The sequence below is a fragment of the Oncorhynchus gorbuscha genome, linkage group LG17, assembly GCF_021184085.1.
Source record: "Oncorhynchus gorbuscha isolate QuinsamMale2020 ecotype Even-year linkage group LG17, OgorEven_v1.0, whole genome shotgun sequence".
Classification (NCBI taxonomy): Eukaryota; Metazoa; Chordata; class Actinopteri; order Salmoniformes; family Salmonidae; genus Oncorhynchus; species Oncorhynchus gorbuscha.
In genome coordinates this window covers 548,394-572,703 of record NC_060189.1, presented here as the reverse complement: position 1 = coordinate 572,703, position 24,310 = coordinate 548,394, and the positions used below count along the sequence as shown (strand labels likewise).

At 46.0% G+C, this 24,310-nt stretch overlaps 1 protein-coding gene across 1 annotated transcript in view; it reads right to left on the bottom strand.

The window, feature by feature from the left end:
- The window catches only part of LOC124002264 (lysyl oxidase homolog 3B-like), a 69,191-nt gene that overhangs the window by 17,775 nt on the left and 27,106 nt on the right, over window positions 1-24,310 (bottom strand). Inside the window, exons 9-13 of the mRNA XM_046309639.1 lie at window positions 23,828-23,982; window positions 21,699-21,869; window positions 12,477-12,540; window positions 12,207-12,302; window positions 7,799-8,042 (exon numbers count right to left, since the gene is read on the bottom strand). Of these exons, the coding sequence (XP_046165595.1) occupies window positions 7,799-8,042; window positions 12,207-12,302; window positions 12,477-12,540; window positions 21,699-21,869; window positions 23,828-23,982 (730 nt within the window). The remainder of the gene's footprint in view (window positions 1-7,798; window positions 8,043-12,206; window positions 12,303-12,476; window positions 12,541-21,698; window positions 21,870-23,827; window positions 23,983-24,310) is intronic.

The following is a 24,310-nucleotide window of genomic DNA, read 5'->3' as shown; positions in this document are numbered from 1 at the left end:
GGGGTATCTGACAGTATAGGTCAGGGGTATCTGATCTGACAGTATAGGTCAGGGGTATCTGACAGTATAGGTCAGGGGTATCTGATCTGACAGTATAGGTCAGGGGTATCTGATCTGACAGTATAGGTCAGGGGTATCTGATCTGACAGTATAGGTCAGGGTTATCTGATCTGACAGTATAGGTCAGGGGTATCTGATCTGACAGTATAGGTCAGGGGTATCTGACAGTATAGGTCAGGGGTATCTGATCTGACAGTATAGGTCAGGGATATCTGACAGTATAGGTCAGGGGTATCTGACAGTATAGGTCAGGGGTATCTGATCTGACAGTATAGGTCAGGGGTATCTGACAGTATAGGTCAGGGGTATCTGACAGTATAGGTCAGGGGTATCTGACAGTATAGGTCAGGGGTATCTGATCTGACAGTATAGGTCAGGGGTATCTGACAGTATAGGTCAGGGGTATCTCAGTATAGGTCAGGGGTATCTGATCTGACAGTATAGGTCAGGGGTATCTGACAGTATAGGTCAGGGGTATCTGACAGTATAGGTCAGGGGTATCTGATCTGACAGTATAGGTCAGGGGTATCTGACAGTATAGGTCAGGGGTATCTGACAGTATAGGTCAGGGGTATCTGACAGTATAGGTCAGGGGTATCTGATCTGACAGTATAGGTCAGGGGTATCTGACAGTATAGGTCAGGGGTATCTGACAGTATAGGTCAGGGGTATCTGATCTGACAGTATAGGTCAGGGGTATCTGACAGTATAGGTCAGGGGTATCTGACAGTATAGGTCAGGGGTATCTGACAGTATAGGTCAGGGGTATCTGATCTGACAGTATAGGTCAGGGGTATCTGACAGTATGGGTCAGGGGTATCTGACAGTATGGGTCAGGGGTATCTGACAGTATGGGTCAGGGGTATCTGACAGTATAGGTCAGGGGTATCTGACAGTATAGGTCAGGGGTATCTGATCTGACAGTATAGGTCAGGGGTATCTGACAGTATAGGTCAGGGGTATCTGACAGTATAGGTCAGGGGTATCTGACAGTATAGGTCAGGGATATCTGACAGTATAGGTCAGGGGTATCTGACAGTATAGGTCAGGGGTATCTGACAGTATAGGTTAGGGGTATCTGACAGTATGGGTCAGGGGTATCTGACAGTATGGGTCAGGGGTATCTGACAGTATAGGTCAGGGGTATCTGACAGTATAGGTCAGGGGTATCTGATCTGACAGTATAGGTCAGGGGTATCTCACAGTATAGGTCAGGGGTATCTGACAGTATAGGTCAGGGGTATCTGACAGTATAGGTCAGGGATATCTGATCTGACAGTATAGGTCAGGGGTATCTGACAGTATAGGTCAGGGATATCTCACAGTATAGGTCAGGGGTATCTGATCTGACAGTATAGGTCAGGGGTATCTGACAGTATAGGTCAGGGGTATCTGACAGTATAGGTCAGGGGTATCTGATCTGACAGTATAGGTCAGGGGTATCTGACAGTATAGGTCAGGGGTATCTGACAGTATAGGTCAGGGGTATCTGACAGTATAGGTCAGGGATATCTCACAGTATAGGTCAGGGGTATCTGATCTGACAGTATAGGTCAGGGGTATCTGACAGTATAGGTCAGGGGTATCTGATCTGACAGTATAGGTCAGGGGTATCTGATCTGACAGTATAGGTCAGGGGTATCTGATCTGACAGTATAGGTCAGGGGTATCTGATCTGACAGTATAGGTCAGGGGTATCTGATCTGACAGTATAGGTCAGGGGTATCTGACAGTATAGGTCAGGGGTATCTGACAGTATAGGTCAGGGGTATCTGATCTGACAGTATAGGTCAGGGATATCTGACAGTATAGGTCAGGGGTATCTGACAGTATAGGTCAGGGGTATCTGATCTGACAGTATAGGTCAGGGGTATCTGACAGTATAGCTCAGGGGTATCTGACAGTATAGGTCAGGGGTATCTGACAGTATAGGTCAGGGGTATCTGATCTGACAGTATAGGTCAGGGGTATCTGACAGTATAGGTCAGGGGTATCTGACAGTATAGGTCAGGGGAATCTGATCTGACAGTATAGGTCAGGGGTATCTGACAGTATAGGTCAGGGGTATCTGACAGTATAGGTCAGGGGTATCTGACAGTATAGGTCAGGGGTATCTGACAGTATAGGTCAGGGGTATCTGATCTGACAGTATAGGTCAGGGGTATCTGACAGTATAGGTCAGGGGTATCTGATCTGACAGTATAGGTCAGGGGTATCTGATCTGACAGTATAGGTCAGGGGTATCTGATCTGACAGTATAGGTCAGGGGTATCTGACAGTATAGGTGAGGGGTATCTGACAGTATAGGTGAGGGGTATCTGACAGTATAGGTCAGGGGAATCTGATCTGACAGTATAGGTCAGGGGTATCTGATCTGACAGTATAGGTCAGGGGTATCTAACAGTATAGGTCAGGGGTATCTGATCTGACAGTATAGGTCAGGGGTATCTGACAGTATAGGGGTATCTGATCTGACAGTATAGGTCAGGGGTATCTGACAGTATAGGTCAGGGGTATCTGACAGTATAGGTCAGGGGTATCTGACAGTATAGGTCAGGGGTATCTGACAGTATAGGTCAGGGGTATCTGACAGTATAGGTCAGGGGTATCTGACAGTATAGGTCAGGGGTATCTGACAGTATAGGTCAGGGGTATCTGACAGTATAGGTCAGGGGTATCTGACAGTATAGGTCAGGGGTATCTGACAGTATAGGTCAGGGGTATCTGACAGTATAGGTCAGGGGTATCTGACAGTATAGGTCAGGGGTATCTGACAGTATAGGTCAGGGGTATCTGATCTGACAGTATAGGTCAGGGGTATCTGACAGTATAGGTCAGGGGTATCTGACAGTATAGGTCAGGGGTATCTGATCTGACAGTATAGGTCAGGGGTATCTGACAGTATAGGTCAGGGGTATCTGACAGTATAGGTCAGGGGTATCTGACAGTATAGGTCAGGGGTATCTGACAGTATAGGTCAGGGTATCTGACAGTATAGGTCAGGGTATCTGACAGTATAGGTCAGGGGTATCTGATCTGACAGTATAGGTCAGGGGTATCTGACAGTATGGGTCAGGGGTATCTGACAGTATAGGTCAGGGGTATCTGACAGTATAGGTCAGGGATATCTGACAGTATAGGTCAGGGGTATCTGACAGTATAGGTCAGGGGTATCTGACAGTATAGGTCAGGGATATCTGACAGTATAGGTCAGGGGTATCTGATCTGACAGTATAGGTCAGGGGTATCTGACAGTATAGGTCAGGGGTATCTGACAGTATAGGTCAGGGGTATCTGATCTGACAGTATAGGTCAGGGATATCTGATCTGACAGTATAGGTCAGGGGTATCTGATCTGACAGTATAGGTCAGGGGTATCTGACAGTATAGGTCAGGGGTATCTGATCTGACAGTATGGGTCAGGGGTATCTGACAGTATAGGTCAGGGATATCTGACAGTATAGGTCAGGGGTATCTGACAGTATAGGTCAGGGGTATCTGACAGTATAGGTCAGGGGTATCTGATCTGACAGTATAGGTCAGGGGTATCTGATCTGACAGTATAGGTCAGGGATATCTGATCTGACAGTATAGGTCAGGGGTATCTGATCTGACAGTATAGGTCAGGGGTATCTGACAGTATAGGTCAGGGGTATCTGACAGTATAGGTCAGGGGTATCTGATCTGACAGTATGGGTCAGGGGTATCTGACAGTATAGGTCAGGGGTATCTGACAGTATAGGTCAGGGGTATCTGACAGTATAGGTCAGGGGTATCTGATCTGACAGTATAGGTCAGGGGTATCTGATCTGACAGTATAGGTCAGGGGTATCTGATCTGACAATATAGGTCAGGGGTATCTGACAGTATAGGTCAGGGGTATCTGACAGTATAGGTCAGGGGTATCTGATCTGACAGTATAGGTCAGGGGTATCTGACAGTATAGGAAAGGGGTATCTGACAGTATAGGTCAGGGGTATCTGACAGTATAGGTCAGGGGTATCTGACAGTATAGGTCAGGGGTATCTGATCTGACAGTATAGGTCAGGGGTATCTGACAGTATAGGTCAGGGGTATCTGACAGTATAGGTCAGGGGTATCTGATCTGACAGTATAGGTCAGGGGTATCTGACAGTATAGGTCAGGGGTATCTGACAGTATAGTTCAGGGGTATCTGACAGTATAGTTCAGGGGTATCTGATCTGACAGTATAGGTCAGGGGTATCTGACAGTATGGGTCAGGGGTATCTGACAGTATAGGTCAGGGGTATCTGACAGTATAGGTCAGGGGTATCTGACAGTATAGGTCAGGGGTATCTGATCTGACAGTATAGGTCAGGAGTATCTGACAGTATAGGTCAGGGGTATCTGACAGTATAGGTCAGGAGTATCTGACAGTATAGGTCAGGGGTATCTGACAGTATAGGTCAGGGGTATCTGACAGTATAGGTCAGGAGTATCTGACAGTATAGGTCAGGGGTATCTGACAGTATAGGTCAGGGGTATCTGATCTGACAGTATAGGTCAGGGGTATCTGATCTGACAGTATAGGTCAGGGGTATCTGATCTGACAGTATAGGTCAGGGATATCTGACAGTATAGGTCAGGGGTATCTGACAGTATAGGTCAGGGGTATCTGACAGTATAGGTCAGGGGTATCTGACAGTATAGGTCAGGGGTATCTGATCTGACAGTATAGGTCAGGGGTATCTGACAGTATAGGTCAGGGGTATCTGACAGTATAGGTCAGGGGTATCTGACAGTATAGGTCAGGGGTATCTGATCTGACAGTATAGGTCAGGGGTATCTGACAGTATAGGTCAGGGGTATCTGACAGTATAGGTCAGGGGTATCTGACAGTATAGGTCAGGGGTATCTGACAGTATAGGTCAGGGGTATCTGATCTGACAGTATAGGTCAGGGGTATCTGATCTGACAGTATAGGTCAGGGATATCTGATCTGACAGTATAGGTCAGGGGTATCTGATCTGACAGTATAGGTCAGGGGTATCTGACAGTATAGGTCAGGGGTATCTGACAGTATAGGTCAGGGATATCTGATCTGACAGTATAGGTCAGGGGTATCTGACAGTATAGGTCAGGGGTATCTGACAGTATAGGTCAGGGGTATCTGACAGTATAGGTCAAGGGTATCTGACAGTATAGGTCAGGGGTATCTGACAGTATAGGTCAGGGGTATCTGACAGTATAGGTCAGGGGTATCTGACAGTATAGGTCAGGGGTATCTGACAGTATAGGTCAGGGTTATCTGATCTGACAGTATAGGTCAGGGGTATCTGATCTGACAGTATAGGTCAGGGGTATCTGACAGTATAGGTCAGGGGTATCTGACAGTATAGGTCAGGGGTATCTGACAGTATAGGTCAGGGGTATCTGATCTGACAGTATAGGTCAGGGGTATCTGACAGTATAGGTCAGGGGTATCTGACAGTATAGGTCAGGGGTATCTGACAGTATAGGTCAGGGGTATCTGATCTGACAGTATAGGTCAGGGTATCTGACAGTATAGGTCAGGGGTATCTGACAGTATAGGTCAGGGGTATCTGACAGTATAGGTCAGGGGTATCTGACAGTATAGGTCAGGGGTATCTGATCTGACAGTATAGGTCAGGGGTATCTGACAGTATAGGTCAGGGGTATCTGACAGTATAGGTCAGGGGTATCTGATCTGACAGTATAGGTCAGGGGTATCTGATCTGACAGTATAGGTCAGGGGTATCTGACAGTATAGGTCAGGGGTATCTGACAGTATAGGTCAGGGGTATCTGACAGTATAGGTCAGGGGTATCTGATCTGACAGTATAGGTCAGGGGTATCTGATCTGACAGTATAGGTCAGGGGTATCTGACAGTATAGGCAATGCACTGTTAAAGGCAATGTATTGTTAAAGGTAATGTATCACCAAAGGCAATGTATTGTTAAAGGTAATGTACTGTCAAAGGTAAGATAAAGGTAATGTATTCTTAATGGCAAGGTAAAGGTAATGTATTCTTAATGGCAAGGTAAAGGTAATGTATTCTTAACGGCAAGGTAAATGTAATGTATTGTATAAGGTAATGTATTGTTAAATGTAAGGTAATGAATTGTTAAAGGTAATGTATTATTAATGGTAAGGTACAGTATTGTTAAAGGTAATGTATTGTTAAAAGCAGTGTATTGTTAAAGGTAATGTACTGTCAAAGGTAATATACTGTTAAAGGTAAGGTAATGTATTGTATAAGGTAATGTATTGTTAAATGTAAGGTAATGTATTGTTAAAGGTAATGTATTATTAATGGTAAGGTACAGTATTGTTAAAGGTAATGTATTATTAATGGTAAGGTACAGTATTGTTAAAGGTAATGCATTCTTAATGGCAAGGTAAAGGTAATGTATTCTTAACAGCAAGGTAAATGTAATGTATTGTATAAGGTAATGTATTGTTAAAGGTATATATAAAGGTAATGCATGGTTAAAGGTAATGTATTGTTAAAGGTATATATAAAGGTAATGCACGGTTAAAGGTAATGTATTGTATAAGGTAATGTATTGTTAAAGGTATATATAAAGGTAATGCATGGTTAAAGGTAATGTATTGTTAAAGGTAATGTATTCTTAACGGCAAGGTAAATGTAATGTATTGTATAAGGTAATGTATTGTTAAATGTAAGGTAATGTATTGTATAAGGTAATGTATTGTTAAATGTATATATAAAGGTAATGCACTGTTAAAGGTAATGTAATGTATAAGGTAATGTATTGTATAATGTAATGTATTGTTAAAGGTATATATAAAGGTAATGCATGGTTAAATGTAATGTAATGTATTGTATAAGGTAATGTATTGTTAATGGCATATATAAAGGTAATGCATGGTTAAAGGTATATATAAAGGTAATGCATGGTTAAAGGTAATGTATTGTATAATGTAATGTATTGTTAAAGGTATATATAAAGGTAATGCATGGTTAAAGGTAATGTATTGTATAATGTAATGTATTGCTAAATGTATATATAAAGGTAATGCATGGTTAAAGGTAATGTAATGTATAAGGTAATGTATTGTTAAAGGTAATGTATTGTTAAAGGTATATATAAAGGTAATGCATGGTTAAAGGTAATGTAATGTATCGTTAAAGGTATATATAAAGGTAATGCATGGTTAAATGTAATGTATTGTATAAGGTAATGTATTGTATAAGGTAATGTATTGTTAAAGGTATATATAAAGGTAATGCATGGTTAAAGGTAATGTAATGTTACGGTAATGTATTGTATAAGGTAATGTATTCTTAAAGGTAATGTATTCTTAATGGCAAGGTAAAGTATTGTATAAGGTAATGTATTGTTAAAGGTATATATAAAGGTAATGCATGGTTAAAGGTAATGTATTGTATAATGTAATATATTGTTAAAGGTATATATAAAGGTAATGCATGGTTAAAGGTAATGTATTGTATAAGGTAATGTATCGTTAAAGGTATATATAAAGGTAATACATGGTTAAAGGTAATGTAATGTATAATGTAATGTATTGTTAAAGGTATATATAAAGGTAATGCATGGTTAAAGGTAATGTAATGTTACGGTAATGTAAAACTACTTATTATACCGTAAATACTCTCAACTGTTATAATTTATTTTATTTGATTGAAAATAATTGGCGGACCACCTGCAGCACCCCTGCGGACCACAGGTTGGAAACCACTGCGCTAGATGATTAGGTTGCCATAGTTACCCGTGACAGGCGTGCCAGACCCAGGAGTGGCGACCGGCCTTGGGCCTGAAGTCGGCCCGTCCGATGTTGTGGATCTGAGAGGAGAACCGTAGCAGGCGGCGGTGTCCGTAGGGCCAGTTAGCACTAGCAGCAGACTTAGACAGACAGTTCTCCTCCGCTGCGCAGTACAACATGTGGAGCGGGCGGTCCTCAATGTACACAGACTGCTGGACCAGGGGAGCATTCAGGACCAGGTCAGACGCAGCTGGGAGGAGGAGAGGAGGAGGAGAGGGTGGGGGAGGAGGAGAGGAGGAGGAGGAGGAGAGGAGGAGAGAGGAGGAGGAGAGGAGGAGGGGGGGGGGAGGAGGAGGGGGGGGGAGGAGGAGGGGGAGGAGAGGAGGAGGGGAGGAGGAGGAGGAGGAGGAGGAGGAGGAGGAGGGAGGAGGAGAGGAGGAGGAGAAGAGGAGGAGAGGAGGAGAAGAGGAGGGCGAGAGGAGGAGGAGAGGAGGAGAAGAGGAGGAGGAGGGTGAGGAGGAGAGGAGGAGGGTGAGGGAGGAGGAGAGGAGGAGAGGAGGAGGAGAGGAGAGGAGGAGAGGAGGAGGAGAGGAGGAGAGGAGGAGGAGGAGAGGAGGAGAGGAGGAGAGAGGAGGAGGAGGAGAGGAGGAGAGGAGGGGGAGGAGAGGAGGAGGAGGAGGAGAGGAGGAGGAGGGGGAGGAGAGGAGGAGGAGGAGGGTGCGTCAGAGTGGGGTCAGTTCAGGGTGCGTCATAGTGGGGTCAGTTCAGGGTGCGTCATAGTGGGGTCAGTTCAGGGTGCGTCATAGTGGGGTCAGTTCAGGGTGCGTCAGAGTGGGGTCAGTTCAGGGTGCGTCATAGTGGGGTCAGTTCAGGGTGCGTCATAGTGGGGTCAGTTCAGGGTGCGTCATAGTGGGGTCAGTTCAGGGTGCGTCATAGTGGGGTCAGTTCAGGGTGTGGCAGAGTGGGGTCAGTTCAGGGTGTGGCAGAGTGGGGTCAGTTCAGGGTGCGTCATAGTGGGGTCAGTTCAGGGTGCGTCATAGTGGGGTCAGTTCAGGGTGCGTCATAGTGGGGTCAGTTCAGGGTGTGGCAGAGTGGGGTCAGTTCAGGGTGTGTCAGAGTAGGGTTAGTTCAGGGTGCGTTCAGGGTATGCGCTGCTCTCGCTGGGTATACGCTGCTCTCCCTGGGTATGCGCTACTCTCCCTGGGTATACGCTGCTCTCCCTGGGTATGCGCTGCTCTCGCTGGGTATACGCTGGTGTCAAGAAGAGGCTACTGTTCCCTCAATTGGGAGTTGAGAATTTTGATAACTAGATGAGTGTTTTTCCTTTGTCTTCTCTTTTCAGCAATAACCATTTGCTTTCTAAACTATGTTTTTCCTACGATTGTATTTAGAAATATTGCGAGAGTTAACTGCTTTTCAATAACAGCTGCAACTCAACAATCAGCTATTTGTCTTGCTCGTTGCTATTTGTCTTGCTCGTTGCTATTTGCCATGTTGCTATTTGTCGTGCTCATTGCTATTTGTCTTGCTCGTTGCTATTTGTCGTGCTCATTGCTATTTGTCTTGCTCGTTGCTATTTGTCTTGCTCGTTGCTATTTGTCGTGCTCGTTGCTATTTGTCGTGCTCGTTGCTATTTGTCGTGTTGCTATTTGTCATGCTCGTTGCTATTTGTCTTGCTCGTTGCTATTTGTCGTGTTGCTATTTGTCATGCTCGTTGCTATTTGTCGTGCTCGTTGCTATTTGTCGTGCTCGTTGCTATTTGTCGTGCTCGTTGCTATTTGTCGTGCTCGTTGCTATTTGTCGTGCTCGTTGCTATTTGTCGTGTTGCTATTTGTCATGCTCGTTGCTATTTGTCTTGCTCGTTGCTATTTGTCGTGTTGCTATTTGTCGTGCTCGTTGCTATTTGTCGTGTTCGTTACTATTTGTCGTGCTCGTTGCTATTTGTCGTGTTGCTATTTGTCATGCTCGTTGCTATTTGTCTTGCACGTTACTATTTGTCATGCGCGTTGCTATTTGTCGTGCTCGTTGCAATTTGTCTTGCTCGTTGCTATTTGTCGTGCTCGTTGCTATTTGTCGTGCTCGTTGCTATTTGTCGTGTTACTATTTGTCGTGCGCGTTGCTATTTGTCTTGCTCGTTATTTGTCGTGTTGCTATTTGTCGTGCTCGCGCTATTTGTTGCTATTTGTCGTGCTCGTTGCTATTTTGTCTTGCTCGTTGCTATTTGTCTGCTGTTGCTATTTGTTGCTATTTGTCATGTTGCTATTTGTCTTCGTTGCTATTTGTCGTGCTCGTTGCTATTTGTCGTGCTCGTTGCTATTTGTCGTGCTCGTTGCTATTTGTCTTGCTCGTTGCTATTTGTCTTGCTCGTTACTATTTGTCGTGCTCGTTGCTATTTGTCGTGCTCGTTGCTATTTGTCTTGCTCGTTGCTATTTGTCTTGCTCGTTGCTATTTGTCGTGCTCGTTGCTATTTGTCGTGCTCGTTGCTATTTGTCGTGCTCGTTGCTATTTGTCTTGCTCGTTGCTATTTGTCGCGCGCGTTGCTATTTGTCGTGCGCGTTGCCCAAAATGCGGGCTTAAAACAATCCACATAAAAAAAATGATCCTCTGTGACCATAACATGCTATCTGGTACAGTATTTTGAATGATTTCATTTATGTATAGGGACAAGTAATTATATAGCTAATTTTGGCTAATTGAATTAAATTTACTTTAGGGGAAGCTTATCTTCCTATTGGACGCGCCGCCTACATCGACAGCAATGTGAAAGATGCATAAAACATCAGGTGACGGTGCTGCCTGTAGTAATGATCTCTTTGATCTTTATTAGTGAAGTACCAGTCATGTTGTTGCTCTGTCATGTAGACAGGGCTCTAACTCCTCTAGCTCCACAATGTGATAGGGTGCAGGCCAGGCAGCAGGCTGTTAGCCAGCCTGCCAGCTTAGTGGAGTCTGCAACTAGCACAGTCAGTGTAGTCAGCTCAGCTATCCCCATTGAGACAGTGTCTGTGACATCCTTCCTGTCACAGCTTGTGGACTTGTTTAAGTTGGCCAAAAAACTAAACATGGCGGTGTGTCTGTGCCTCTTAGCTAAAATCTCACTGGAGTAAAGACCTCCTCCATTCCTGTCATTATTGAAAGAGATTGTGATATCTCACATCTCAAAATAGGGCTACTTAATGTTAGATACCTCACTTCCAAGGCAGTTATAGTCAATGAACTAATCACTGATCATAATCTTGATGTGATTGGCCTGACTGAAACATGGCTCATGCCTGATGAATTTACTGTGTTAAATGAGGCTTCTCCTGGTTACATTAGTAACCATATCGCCCGCGCATCCTGCAAAGGTGGAGGTGTTGCTAACATTTACGATACCAAATTTAAATTTACAAAAAAGAAAATGAAAAATGAAATCTATGCAGCCTACTCAATCGCTTTTTATAGCTAGTGTTTACAGGCCTCCTGGGCCATATACAGCGTTTCTCACTGAGTTATCGGACCTTGTAGTCATAGCAGATAATATTCAAATTTTTGGTGACTTTAGTAGTCACATGGAAAAGTCCACAGGCCCACTCCAAAAGGCTTTCGGAGCCATCATCGACTCAGTGGGTTTTGTCCAACATGTCTCTGGACCTACTCACTGCCACAGTCATACTCTGGACCTAGTTTTGTCCCATGGAATAAATGTTGTGGATCTTAATGTTTTTCCTCATAATCCTGGACTATCGGACCACCATTTTATTACGTTTGCAATCGCAACAACTAATCTGCTCAGACCCCAACCAAGGATCACCAAAAGCCGTGCTATAAATTCTCAGACAACACAAAGATTCCTAGATGTCCTTCCAGACTCCCTCCGCCTACCCAAGGACGTCAGAGGACAAAAATCAGTTAACCACCTAACAGGGGATCTAAATGTGATCCTTGCGTAATACCCTAGATGCAGTCGCACCTCTAAAAAGAAAAAACAGTTGTCATAGCCTGGTTCCTCTCTAGGTTTCTTCCTAGGTTTTTTGCCTTTCTAGGGAGTTTTTCCTAGCCACCGTGCTTCTACACCTGCATTGCTTGCTGTTTGGGGTTTTAGCCTGTGTTTCTGTACAGCACTTTGAGATATCAGCTGATGTAAATAGGGCTTTACGATGAATTGATTGACATTAGAACTCATTCATTATATAATTCACTGCTGTATTTCATTTTCCACTTTCCAGAACTAAACACAGACTTCGTTGGTTCAAACAATTGCCAAGCAATACCTTAAAGTGCCTTAGCCCATTCACTGTGCTGTGCCGTTCCTGCTCTATGTGGTTATTAAACCACCTCAATCTGTCTTCCGTGCCCTTACAAACACCTGGAACACATGGAGCTAAGAAGCCCTGAAGAATATCCAGCCCAACGGGTCCTTCAGGAACTCACTCTCTGAGCAGATGACCCCAGCAGAGAACTTGGCAGCAGTCTTCTGACAGCTGACAGTCCTGTGATGCTGGCAGTGGCTCAGAGACATCTCGTTTCCTATACAAAAGGAAGGGGATGTTATTAGACACTTTTCTGAAATTTACCAGCAAACTAATCTGATTTTTTTTGTAATTTTTGAAGGATTTTAAGGAATTTTCAAAACATGTAAACTATATAAATACGTTTTTTTGTTTAATATTTGGTAAATTACCGGGAGTTTCACAACCCTACCTGTACATTTCACTCCACTCATCACCATCTCTGTCACGTTACTACTGTCCCAGTACCATGTTTCCTTAGCAACAGGAGAAACACAAACAAGTAGCAGGAGGTTAACAACCAACTTTGATTTATCCAGGAAGTCCCATTGAGACCTATTTTACAAGGGACACTTGGCAATAGGTTATGATAATAATAATAATAATAATTGATTGGAGTGCTTTTCCTGTAGCTCAAAGAGCTTTATGTAGTAATGGGAAAACCTCTTCCTCTACCAATGTGTAGCACCCATCTGAAAGGTGCCAAAACGATCACCACACACCAGCTATCTTGGTGGAGAGGTGAGAGGTGAAACGATCACCACACACCAGCTATCTTGGTGGAGAGGTGAGGGGTGAAACGATCACCACACACCAGCTATCTTGGTGGAGAGGTGAGGGGTGAAACGATCACCACACACCAGCTATCTTGGTGGAGAGGTGAGGGGTGAAACGATCACCACACACCAGCTATCTTGGTGGAGAGGTGAGGGGTGAAACGATCACCACACACCAGCTATCTTGGTGGAGAGGTGAGGGGTGAAACGATCACCACACACCAGCTATCTTGGTGGAGAGGTGAGGGGTGAAACGATCACCACACACCAGCTATCTTGGTGGAGAGGTGAGGGGTGAAACGATCACCACACACCAGCTATCTTGGTGGAGAGGTGAGGGGTGAAATGATCACCACACACCCGCTATCTTGGTGGAGAGGTGAGGGGTGAAACGATCACCACACACCAGCTATCTTGGTGGAGAGGTGAGGGGTGAAACGATCACCACACACCCGCTATCTTGGTGGAGAGGTGAGGGTGAAACGATCACCACACACCAGCTATCTTGGTGGAGAGGTGAGGGGTGAAACGATCACCACACACCAGCTATCTTGGTGGAGAGGTGAGGGGTGAAACGATCACCACACACCAGCTATCTTGGTGGAGAGGTGAGGGGTGATATGTCAAATAGGTTAGCATAGCTAGGTTTCCATCCAATTGGCAACACATTTTCACATGAATATTCTCAAATCTGCATGAAAACAATTTTCTCATTTTACCCCAAGAGTTGTGTTTCCATCAAATTGGCTTGTTGCGGATAAAAGGCTGTGTGTGATGGCGTAGTGCACATAAAAATACTGTTTGCGGTTAAATTCCCATGTCGCAAGTTAAATAGGTTTCCATCTCATTTTAAAATCTACTGATGGTTTTGTCTACAGCGAATGTCACCTCTGGTCTTGACACTGGCGCTCTATGATGACATCACTGCTGCTCTAGTCAGATACAGGGGGGTATAGTCTACATGATGACATCACTGGTGCTCTAGTCAGATACAGGGGGGTATAGTCTACATGATGACATCACTGGCGCTCTATGATGACATCACTGGTGCTCTAGTCAGATACAGGGGGGTATAGTCTACATGATGACATCACTGGCGCTCTAGTCAGATACAGGGGGGTATAGTCTACATGATGACATCACTGTGCTCTATGATGACATCACTGGCGCTCTTGTCAGATACGTTGGAGTAACCTACATGATGACATCACTGGCGCTCTATGATGACATCACCGGTGCTCTAGTCAGATACAGTGCTGGTAGTCTACCTACATGATGACATCACTGGCGGTCTATGATGACATCACCGGTGCTCTAGTCAGATACAGTGCGGGGAGCCTACCTACATGATGACATCACTGGCGCTCTAGTCAGACACAGTGTGGGGAGCCTACCTACATGATGACTTCACTGGCGCTCTAGTCAGACACAGTGCGGGGAGCCTACCTACATGATGACATCACTGACGCTCTATACTACCTGTCCCAGCTCTATACTACCTGTCCCAGCTCTATACTACCTGTCCCGGCTCTATACTACCTGTCCCAGCTCTATACGACCTGTCCCTGCTCTATACTACCTGTCCCAGCTCTATACTACCTGTCCCAGCTTTATACTACCTGTCCCAGCTCTATACTACATGTCCCAGCTTTATACTACCTGTCCCATCTTTATACAACCTGTCCCAGCTCTATACTACCTGTTCCAGCTCTATACTATCTGTCCCAGCTCTATACTACCTGTCCCAGCTCTATACTACCTGTCCCTGCTCTATAGTACCTGTCCCAGCTCTATACTACCTGTCCCAGCTCTATACTACCTGTCCCAGCTCTATACTACCTGTCCCAGCTCTATACTACCTGTCCCGGCTCTACACTATCTGTCCCTGCTCTATAGCACCTGTCCCAGCTTTATAGTACCTGTCCCAGCTCTATACTACCTGTCCCAGCTTTATACTACCTGTCCCAGCTCTATACTACCTGTCCCGGCTCTATAGTACCTGTCCCAGCTCTATACTACCTGTCCCAGCTTTATACTACCTGTCCCAGCTCTATACTACCTGTCCCGGCTCTATACTACCTGTCCCGGCTCTATACTCCCTGTCCCGGCTCTATAGTACCTGTCCTGGCTCTATACTACCTGTCCCAGCTCTATACTACCTGTCCCAGCTTTATACTACCTGTCCCTGCTCTATACTACCTGTCCCAGCTCTATACTACCTGTCCCAGCTCTATACTGCCTGTCCGTGCTCTATAGTACCTGTCCCAGCTCTATAGTACCTGTCCCGGCTCTATACTACCTGTCCCTGCTCTATAGTACCTGTCCCAGCTCTATACTACCTGTCCCAGCTCTATACTACCTGTCCCAGCACTATACTACCTGTCCCAGCTCTATACTACCTGTCCCAGCTTTATACGACCTGTCCCAGCTCTATAGTACAGTATCATACTTCCAACACACATCATACTGTGAAGGAATTGATTTCTGCTTCTCCCAGTCTTACTCACAGTGATGGCATGCATGGAGTATCCCAGGCCTAGCTGTCTGCAGACTACCATGGCCTCTTTAGTGGTCCAGCTGGCAGAACACACCGTGCCCCACCGCGCCCCCACCTGAACCTCCACACGGCCCTCATAGTACGTCCTGCCTCCCACGATACGCACCTGTAAAGGGGCCCTAGGGGATGTCAGTGAGAGGACACCTCCTGTCTCAACTCCAGTCCTAGAATACCCCCAACAGTACTGGTTGTTGCTGTAGCCGCGGACCACCTGATTAAACTAGTACATTAATCATCAAGCCCTTGACTAGTTGAATCAGAGGTGTTTGTTCGGGATAGTCGAGGACTGGAAATGAGAAACACTGCTGAAGCCTGTCTGTGCTTCCTCTACAGTCTAGTCTGTGCACAGTCCTATGGGTCAGGGGTTTGCTGATGCAGCAACAGCTGTGGGGTTCATAGACTCACAGCATAACATGTCAGGGTGAACATGTCAGGGTGAACATGTCAGGGTGAACATGTCAGGGTGAACATGTCAGGGTGAACATGTCAGGGTGAACATGTCAAGGTGAGTCATGTCAAGGTGAACATGTCAGGGTGAACATGTCAAGGTGAGTCATGTCAAGGTGAACATGTCAGGGTGAACATGTCAAGGTGAACATGTCAGGGTGAACATGTCAGGGTGAACATGTCAGGGTGAACATGTCAAGGTGAACATGTCAGGGTGAACATGTCAGGGTGAACATGTCAGGGTGAACATGTCAGGGTGAACATGTCAGGGTGAACATGTCAGGGTGAGTCATGTCAGGGTGAACATGTCAAGGTGAACATGTCAGGGTGAACATGTCAAGGTGAACATGTCAGGGTGAGTCATGTCAGGGTGAACATGTCAAGGTGAACATGTCAGGGTGAACATGTCAGGGTGAACATGTCAGGGTGAACATGTCAGGGTGAACATGTCAGGGTGAACATGTCAGGGTGAGTCATGTCAGGGTGAACATGTCAAGGTGAACATGTCAGGGTGAACATGTCAAGGTGAACATGTCAAGGTGAACATGTCAGGGTGAACATGTCAAGGTGAACATGTCAAGGTGAACATGTCAGGGTGAACATGTCAAGGTGAACATGTCAGGGTGAACATGTCAAGGTGAACATGTCAGGGTGAACATGTCAGGGTGAACATGTCAGGGTGAACATGTCAGGGTGAGTCATGTCAAGGTGAACATGTCAGGGTGAGTCATGTCAGGGTGAACATGTCAGGGTGAGTCATGTCAGGGTGAACATGTCAGGGTGAGTCATGTCAGGGTGAACATGTCAGGGTGAGTCATGTCAGGGTGAACATGTCAGGGTGAGTCATGTCAGGGTGAACATGTCAGGGTGAGTCATGTCAGGGTGAACATGTCAGGGTGAACATGTCAGGGTGAACATGTCAGGGTGAACATGTCAGGGTGAACATGTCAGGGTGAACATGTCAGGGTGAACATGTCAAGGTGAACATGTCAGGGTGAACATGTCAGGGTGAGTCATGTCAGGGTGAACATGTCAGGGTGAACATGTCAAGGTGAACATGTCAGGGTGAACATGTCAGGGTGAGTCATGTCAGGGTGAACATGTCAAGGTGAACATGTCAGGGTGAACATGTCAGGGTGAGTCATGTCAGGGTGAACATGTCAGGGTGAACATGTCAAGGTGAACATGTCAGGGTGAACATGTCAGGGTGAGTCATGTCAGGGTGAACATGTCAGGGTGAACATGTCAGGGTGAACATGTCAAGGTGAACATGTCAGGGTGAGTCATGTCAGGGTGAACATGTCAAGGTGAACATGTCAAGGTGAACATGTCAGGGTGAACATGTCAAGGTGAACATGTCAGGGTGAACATGTCAGGGTGAGTCATGTCAGGGTGAACATGTCAGGGTGAACATGTCAGGGTGAGTCATGTCAGGGTGAACATGTCAGGGTGAACATGTCAAGGTGAGTCATGTCAGGGTGAACATGTCAAGGTGAACATGTCAAGGTGAACATGTCAGGGTGAACATGTCAAGGTGAACATGTCAGGGTGAACATGTCAAGGTGAGTCATGTCAGGGTGAACATGTCAGGGTGAACATGTCAAGGTGAACATGTCAGGGTGAACATGTCAAGGTGAGTCATGTCAGGGTGAACATGTCAAGGTGAACATGTCAAGGTGAACATGTCAGGGTGAACATGTCAAGGTGAGTCATGTCAGGGTGAACATGTCAGGGTGAACATGTCAGGGTGAACATGTCAAGGTGAGTCATGTCAGGGTGAACATGTCAGGGTGAACATGTCAGGGTGAACATGTCAAGGTGAACATGTCAAGGTGAACATGTCAGGGTGAACATGTCAGGGTGAACATGTCAGGGTGAACATGTCAGGGTGAACATGTCAAGGTGAGTCATGGAGCAGGGAGCCACATTGGTTCCTTCCTGGTGGGTTGGGGGAACCAATGAGATGTCTCAACCTGGCATGTTATGGTTGGCTGTTATGGTTAACTCTCTCGTGATGAGGTAGCCTGAGAGAGGAGTTCAAATGTCACGGTTCTCCAACCATGAGGATATCGTTTTGGTCCAAGACTAGTGGTATTCAAACGTTTTCCGCACCCCAAATCTACCGAAACAACCTTCAAATCGGTACATTTGGATTTTTACATCGACAAATAAACCTTTTTATCAAAAAGAAAAACAAACCAATAAATACATTTACTCAATAAAGTTGTATCTTTTAAAATATCTTTCTCAAAAACATTTGTATATTGTTCCTTACAATAATATGTACTCTTATAAAAGGTATTTTATATATATATATATATATATATATATATATATATATATATATATATACTAAACTAAAATATAAACATGTAAAGTGTTGGTCAGATGTTTTAACTGTTCTGCCTTGTTATTATTCGACCATGCTGGTCATTTATGAACATTTGAACATCTTGGCCATGTTCTGTTATAATCTCCACCCGGCACAGCCAGAAGAGGACTGGCCACCCCACATATGCTCTCTCTAATTCTCTCTTTCTTTCTCTCTCTCAGAGGACCTGAGCCCTAGGACCGTGCCCCAGGACTACTTGACATGATGACTCCTTGCTGTCCCCGGTCCACCTGACTGTGCTGCTGCTCCAGTTTCAACTGTTCTGCCTTCCTATTATTTGACCATGCTGGTCATTTATGAACATTTGAACATCTTGGCCATGTTCTGTTATCACCCGGCACAGCCAGAAGAGGACTGGCCACCCCACATAGCCTGGTTCCTCTCTAGGTTTCTTCCTAGGTTTTGGCCTTTCTAGGGAGTTTTTCCTAGCCACCGTGCTTCTACACCTGCATTGCTTGCTGTTTGGGGTTTTAGGCTGGGTTTCTGTACAGCACTTTGAGATATCAGCTGATGTACGAAGGGCTATATAAATACATTTGATTTGTTTTGATTTGATTTGATATTTGCACAAAAAAGATTATTTCTCTCAAATTTTGTGCAGAAATGTGTATACATCCCTGTTAGTAAGCCCTTCACCTTTGCCAAGATAAGCCAGCCACCAGGTGTGGCATATCAAGAAGCTAATTGAACAGCATGATCATTACAGAGGTGCACCTTGTGCTGGGGACAATAAAAGGTCACTCTAAAATGTGCAGTTTTGTCACACAACACAATGTCACAGTTATCTCAAGTTTTGAGGGAGTGTGCAACTGGCGTGCTGACTGCAGGAATGTCCACCACAAGCGTTGTTTTAGAGAATTTGGCGGTACGTTCAACCGGCCTCACAACCGCAGACCACACGTAACCACCCAGGACCTCAACATCCGGCTTCTTCACCTGCGGGTTCGTCTTAGACCAGCAAGCCGGATAGTGGATGAAACTGAGGAGTATTTCTGTCTATAATGAAGCCCTTTTGTGGGGAAAAACTCAGACGACTTTGAATACCACTGTTTGAGACAGAGGTTTGAGCTAGAGGTCCCTAGTCATCAGGTCCCTAGCCATGAGGTCCCTAGCCATGAGGTCCCTAGCCATGAGGTCCCTAGCCATGAGATCCCTAGCCATGAGGTCCCTAGCCAGAGATCCCGAGCCATGAGGTCCCTAGCCACGAGGTCCCTAGTCATGAGGTCCCTAGCTAGAGGTCCCTAGCCAGAGATCCCGAGCCACGAGGTCCCTAGCCACGAGGTCCCTAGTCATGAGGTCCCTAGCCATGAGATCCCTAGCCATGAGGTCTCTAGCCATGAGGTCCCTAGTCATGAGATCCCTAGCCATGAGATCCCTAGCCATGAGGTCCCTAGCCAGAGATCCCGAGCCATGAGGTCCCTAGCCACGAGGTCCCTAGTCATGAGGTCCCTAGCCATGAGGTCCCTAGCCATGAGATCCCTAGCCATGAGGTCCCTAGCCAGAGGTCCCTAGCCATGAAGGTCCCTAGCCATGAGATCCCTAGCCATGAGATCCCTAGCCATGAGATCCCTAGCCATGAGGTCCCTAGCCAGAGGTCCCTAGCCATGAAGGTCCCTAGCCATGAGATCCCTAGCCATGAGATCCCTAGCCATGAGGTCCCTAGCCATGAGGTCCCTAGCCATGAGGTCCCTAGCCATGAGGTCCCTAGCCAGAGGTCCCTAGCCATGAAGGTCCCTAGCCATGAGATCCCTAGCCATGAGGTCCCTAGCCATGAGGTCCCTAGCCATGAGATCCCTAGCCATGAGGTCCCTAGCCATGAGGTCCCTAGCCATGAGATCCCTAGCCATGAGGTCCCTAGCCATGAGGTCCCTAGCCATGAGGTCCCTAGCCATGAGGTCCCTAGCCATGAGGTCCCTAGCCAGAGATCCCGAGCCATGAGGTCCCTAGCCACGAGGTCCCTAGTCATGAGGTCCCTAGCTAGAGGTCCCTAGCCAGAGATCCCGAGCCATGAGGTCCCTAGCCACGAGGTCCCTAGTCATGAGGTCCCTAGCCATGAGATCCCTAGCCATGAGGTCTCTAGCCATGAGGTCCCTAGTCATGAGATCCCTAGCCATGAGATCCCTAGCCATGAGGTCCCTAGCCAGAGATCCCGAGCCATGAGGTCCCTAGCCACGAGGTCCCTAGTCATGAGGTCCCTAGCCACGAGGTCCTTAGCCATGAGGTCCCTAGCCATGAGATCCCTAGCCATGAGGTCCCTAGCCAGAGGTCCCTAGCCATGAAGGTCCCTAGCCATGAGATCCCTAGCCATGAGATCCCTAGCCATGAGATCCCTAGCCATGAGGTCCCTAGCCATGAGGTCCCTAGCCATGAAGGTCCCTAGCCATGAGGTCCCTAGCCATGAGATCCCTAGCCATGAGGTCCCTAGCCATGAGGTCCCTAGCCATGAGGTGCCTAGCCATGAGGTCCCTAGCCATGAGGTCCCTATCCATGTGGTCCCTAGCCATGAGGTCCCTAGCCATGAGGTCCCTAGCCATGAGGTGCCTAGCCATGAGGTGCCTAGCCATGAGGTCCCTAGCCATGAGGTGCCTAGCCATGAGGTCCCTAGCCATGAGGTCCCTAGCCATGAGGTCCCTAGCCATGAGGTCCCTAGCCATGAGATCCCTAGCCATGAGGTCCCTAGCCATGAGGTCCCTAGCCATGAGGTCCATAGCCATGAGGTCCCTAGCCATGAGGTCCCTAGCCATGAGGTGCCTAGCCATGAGGTCCCTAGCCATCAGGTCCCTAGCCATGAGGTCCCTAGCCATGAGGTCCCTAGCCATGAGGTCCCTAGCCAGAGGTCCTTAGCCATGAGGTCCCTAGCCATGAGATCCCTAGCCATGAGGTCCCTAGCCATGAGGTCCCTAGCCATGAGGTGCCTAGCCATGAGGTCCCTAGCCATGAGGTCCCTAGCCATGAGGTCCCTAGCCATGAGGTCCCTAGCCATGAGGTGCCTAGCCATGAGGTCCGTAGCCATGAGATCCCTGGCCATGAGGTCCCTAGCCATGAGGTCCCTAGCCATGAGGTCCCTAGCCATGAGGTCCCTAGCCATGAGGTCCCTAGCCAGAGGTCCCTAGCCATGAGGTCCCTAGCCACGAGGTCCCTAGCCACGAGGTCCCTAGCCACGAGGTCCCTAGCCACGAGGTCCCTAGCCACGAGGTCCCTAGCCACGAGGTCCCTAGCCATGAGGTCCCTAGCCATGAGGTCCCTAGCCCAGGTCCCTGAGGTCCCGAGGTCCCTAGCCATGAGGTCCCTAGCCATGAGGTCCCTAGCCATGAGGTCCCTAGCCATGAGGTCCCTAGCCATGAGATATGCGGAACAAATCCGAGGTTGGAGATTCATGGTAATTGTAGTCCGTGGTTATAACCTGGTTTAAGCATGTTCTATTAGCACTGTACAAGCCGTTAGCTTGGTTAATACACCTACTTGCAGGCCGTGGTTAGCGTAGCCTAGCCCCAGCTGTCTGCAGGCCACCATGGCCTCCTTGGTGCCCCAGGCCCCTCCACAGATCAGCCCCCAGCTCCTGGTCCCGTTAGCCTCTGTGCTCAGCACCTCCACCCGCCCCTCATACCGCGTACGGCCCCCTGTCAGGCGGATCTGTGGTTGGGCAGACGGGTTAGGAAGCGGAGGGCAGGGGGAGTGTGTGGATTGGGGTTAGTATGGGCGATTACGGTCTGGCTGAACACAGGGCGTTTATCCAGACATACAGCACTTTGATTCAATCAGTTCTGCCTTAACCCTTCGATAACCGACAACTGCATAGCAGTTTAGGCGATTCGTTGCCATTGGGCGGCCATTGCGGTGCCATTGGCAGCTGCCCGCCGTTATCCCTATTGCGGACGTTGCCATTGGACGTTGCCATTGGACGTTGCCATTGGACGTTGCCATTGGACGTTGCCATTGGACGTTGCCATTGGATGTTGCCATTGGACGTTGCCATTGGATGTTGCCATTGGATTAGTAATAATCCCACATAGCCTTGATACAATTTGGAACAGTGGAATGTTGTAAACTTTAACACAGTTCCACCTCTGTCACTGCCAAAATCACAGCAATGCGGGAGTCAGCTATCTGTTAAGGCTCGAACTGATTGAATCTCTGGCATCCATATGGCGCCCTATTCCCTATATAATGTACTACTTTTTACCAGGGCCCATAGGGCTTTGATCAACAGTAGTGCACTTTGTAGGGATTAGGGTGCATTTGGGACGGATACTTTGATTTAGGGGTTAAAGGCATGTGTTTGGTGAGAGTAAAGGACGTCATTACACACATCACATAGTCAGGATGCGTCCAGGTTTACGTCTCTCATCACAATACTACTAACATTGTATTGAACATTACTGAGGCAAACACTCCTGCTCGATCAGGAATCTATTACCAATGTCAACACGGCATTAATCAATAAACACTTTAAGATTCACAGTAAACAATATATCCCCCTCTTTGCTAAACTAAATTACTTGACTAAACTTTTACTTAGTCTGTTCTCTATGATCATATTAACATAATTTTATCACTAAAACAGGATATGATAATGACTGCAATGAACAGAACATAACAGAATAGAATAGAACAGAACAGAACAGAACAGAACAGAACAGAACAGAATAGAACAGAATAGAACAGAACAGAACAGAATAGAACAGAACAAAATAGAACATAACAGAACAGAACAGAATAGAACAGAATAGAACAGAATAGAACAAAACAGAACAGAATAGAACAGAACAAATAGAACATAACAGAACAGAATAGAACATAACAGAACAGAACATAATAGAAAAGAACAGAATAGAACATAACAGAACAGAACAGAATAGAACAGAATAGAACAGAACAGAACAGAACAGAATAGAACAGAACAGAACAGAATAGAACAGAACAGAACAGAATAGAACAGAATAGAACAGAATAGAACAGAACATAACAGAACAGAATAGAACATAACAGAACAGAATAGAACAGAATAGAACAGAATAGAACAGAACAGAATAGAATAGAACAGAATAGAACAAAACATAATAGAACATAACAGAACAGAATAGAACAGAATAGAACAGAATAGAACATAACAGAACAGAACATAATAGAACATAACAGAACAGAATAGAATAGAACATAACATAATAGAATAGAACAGAATAGAACAGAACATAATAGAACATAACAGAACAGAATAGAATAGAACATAACATAATAGAATAGAACAGAATAGAACATAACAGAACAGAACATAATAGAACATAACAGAACAGAATAGAATAGAACATAACATAATAGAATAGAATAGAACAGAATAGAACAGAACATAATAGAACATAACAGAACAGAATAGAACAGAACATAACATAATAGAATAGAACAGAATAGAACAGAACATAATAGAACATAACAGAACAGAATAGAATAGAACATAACATAATAGAATAGAACAGAATAGAACATAACAGAATAGAATAGAACAGAACATAATAGAACATAATAGAAAAGAACAGAACAGATCAGAATAGAACAGAATAGAACAGAACAGAGATAAGTAGTTAGTCTCTGACCGAGTTCTCCAGAGCCATGTATGGCGTGTTGCACCTCACAGCGGCGTCTTCTACATGTTGGCAGTCCTCTGAGGTTATGTTCTTAAAGCCGCAGTTCCACATAGACTTCTCCGTCCCCAGACACAGGACCTCATTCATGTGGATAGGACCCATCCCTAAAGACACACACAGAAACACACAGACACACCAGTGGCGGTCGCCGACGTTTAAGATGAGGGAGGATATCGGATGACTGTCATTCATATTCCATTCACCCAGTTCAATGTAACAGTGACATGTTTAGGTTACTGTCATTCATATTCACCCAGTTCAATGTAACAGTGACAGGTTTAGGTTACTGTCATTCACCCAGTTCAATGTAACAGTGACAGGTTTAGGTTACTGCCATTCACCCAGTTCAATGTAACAGTGACAGGTTTAGGATACTGTCATTCATATTCACCCAGTTCAATGTAACAGTGACAGGTTTAGGTTACTGTCATT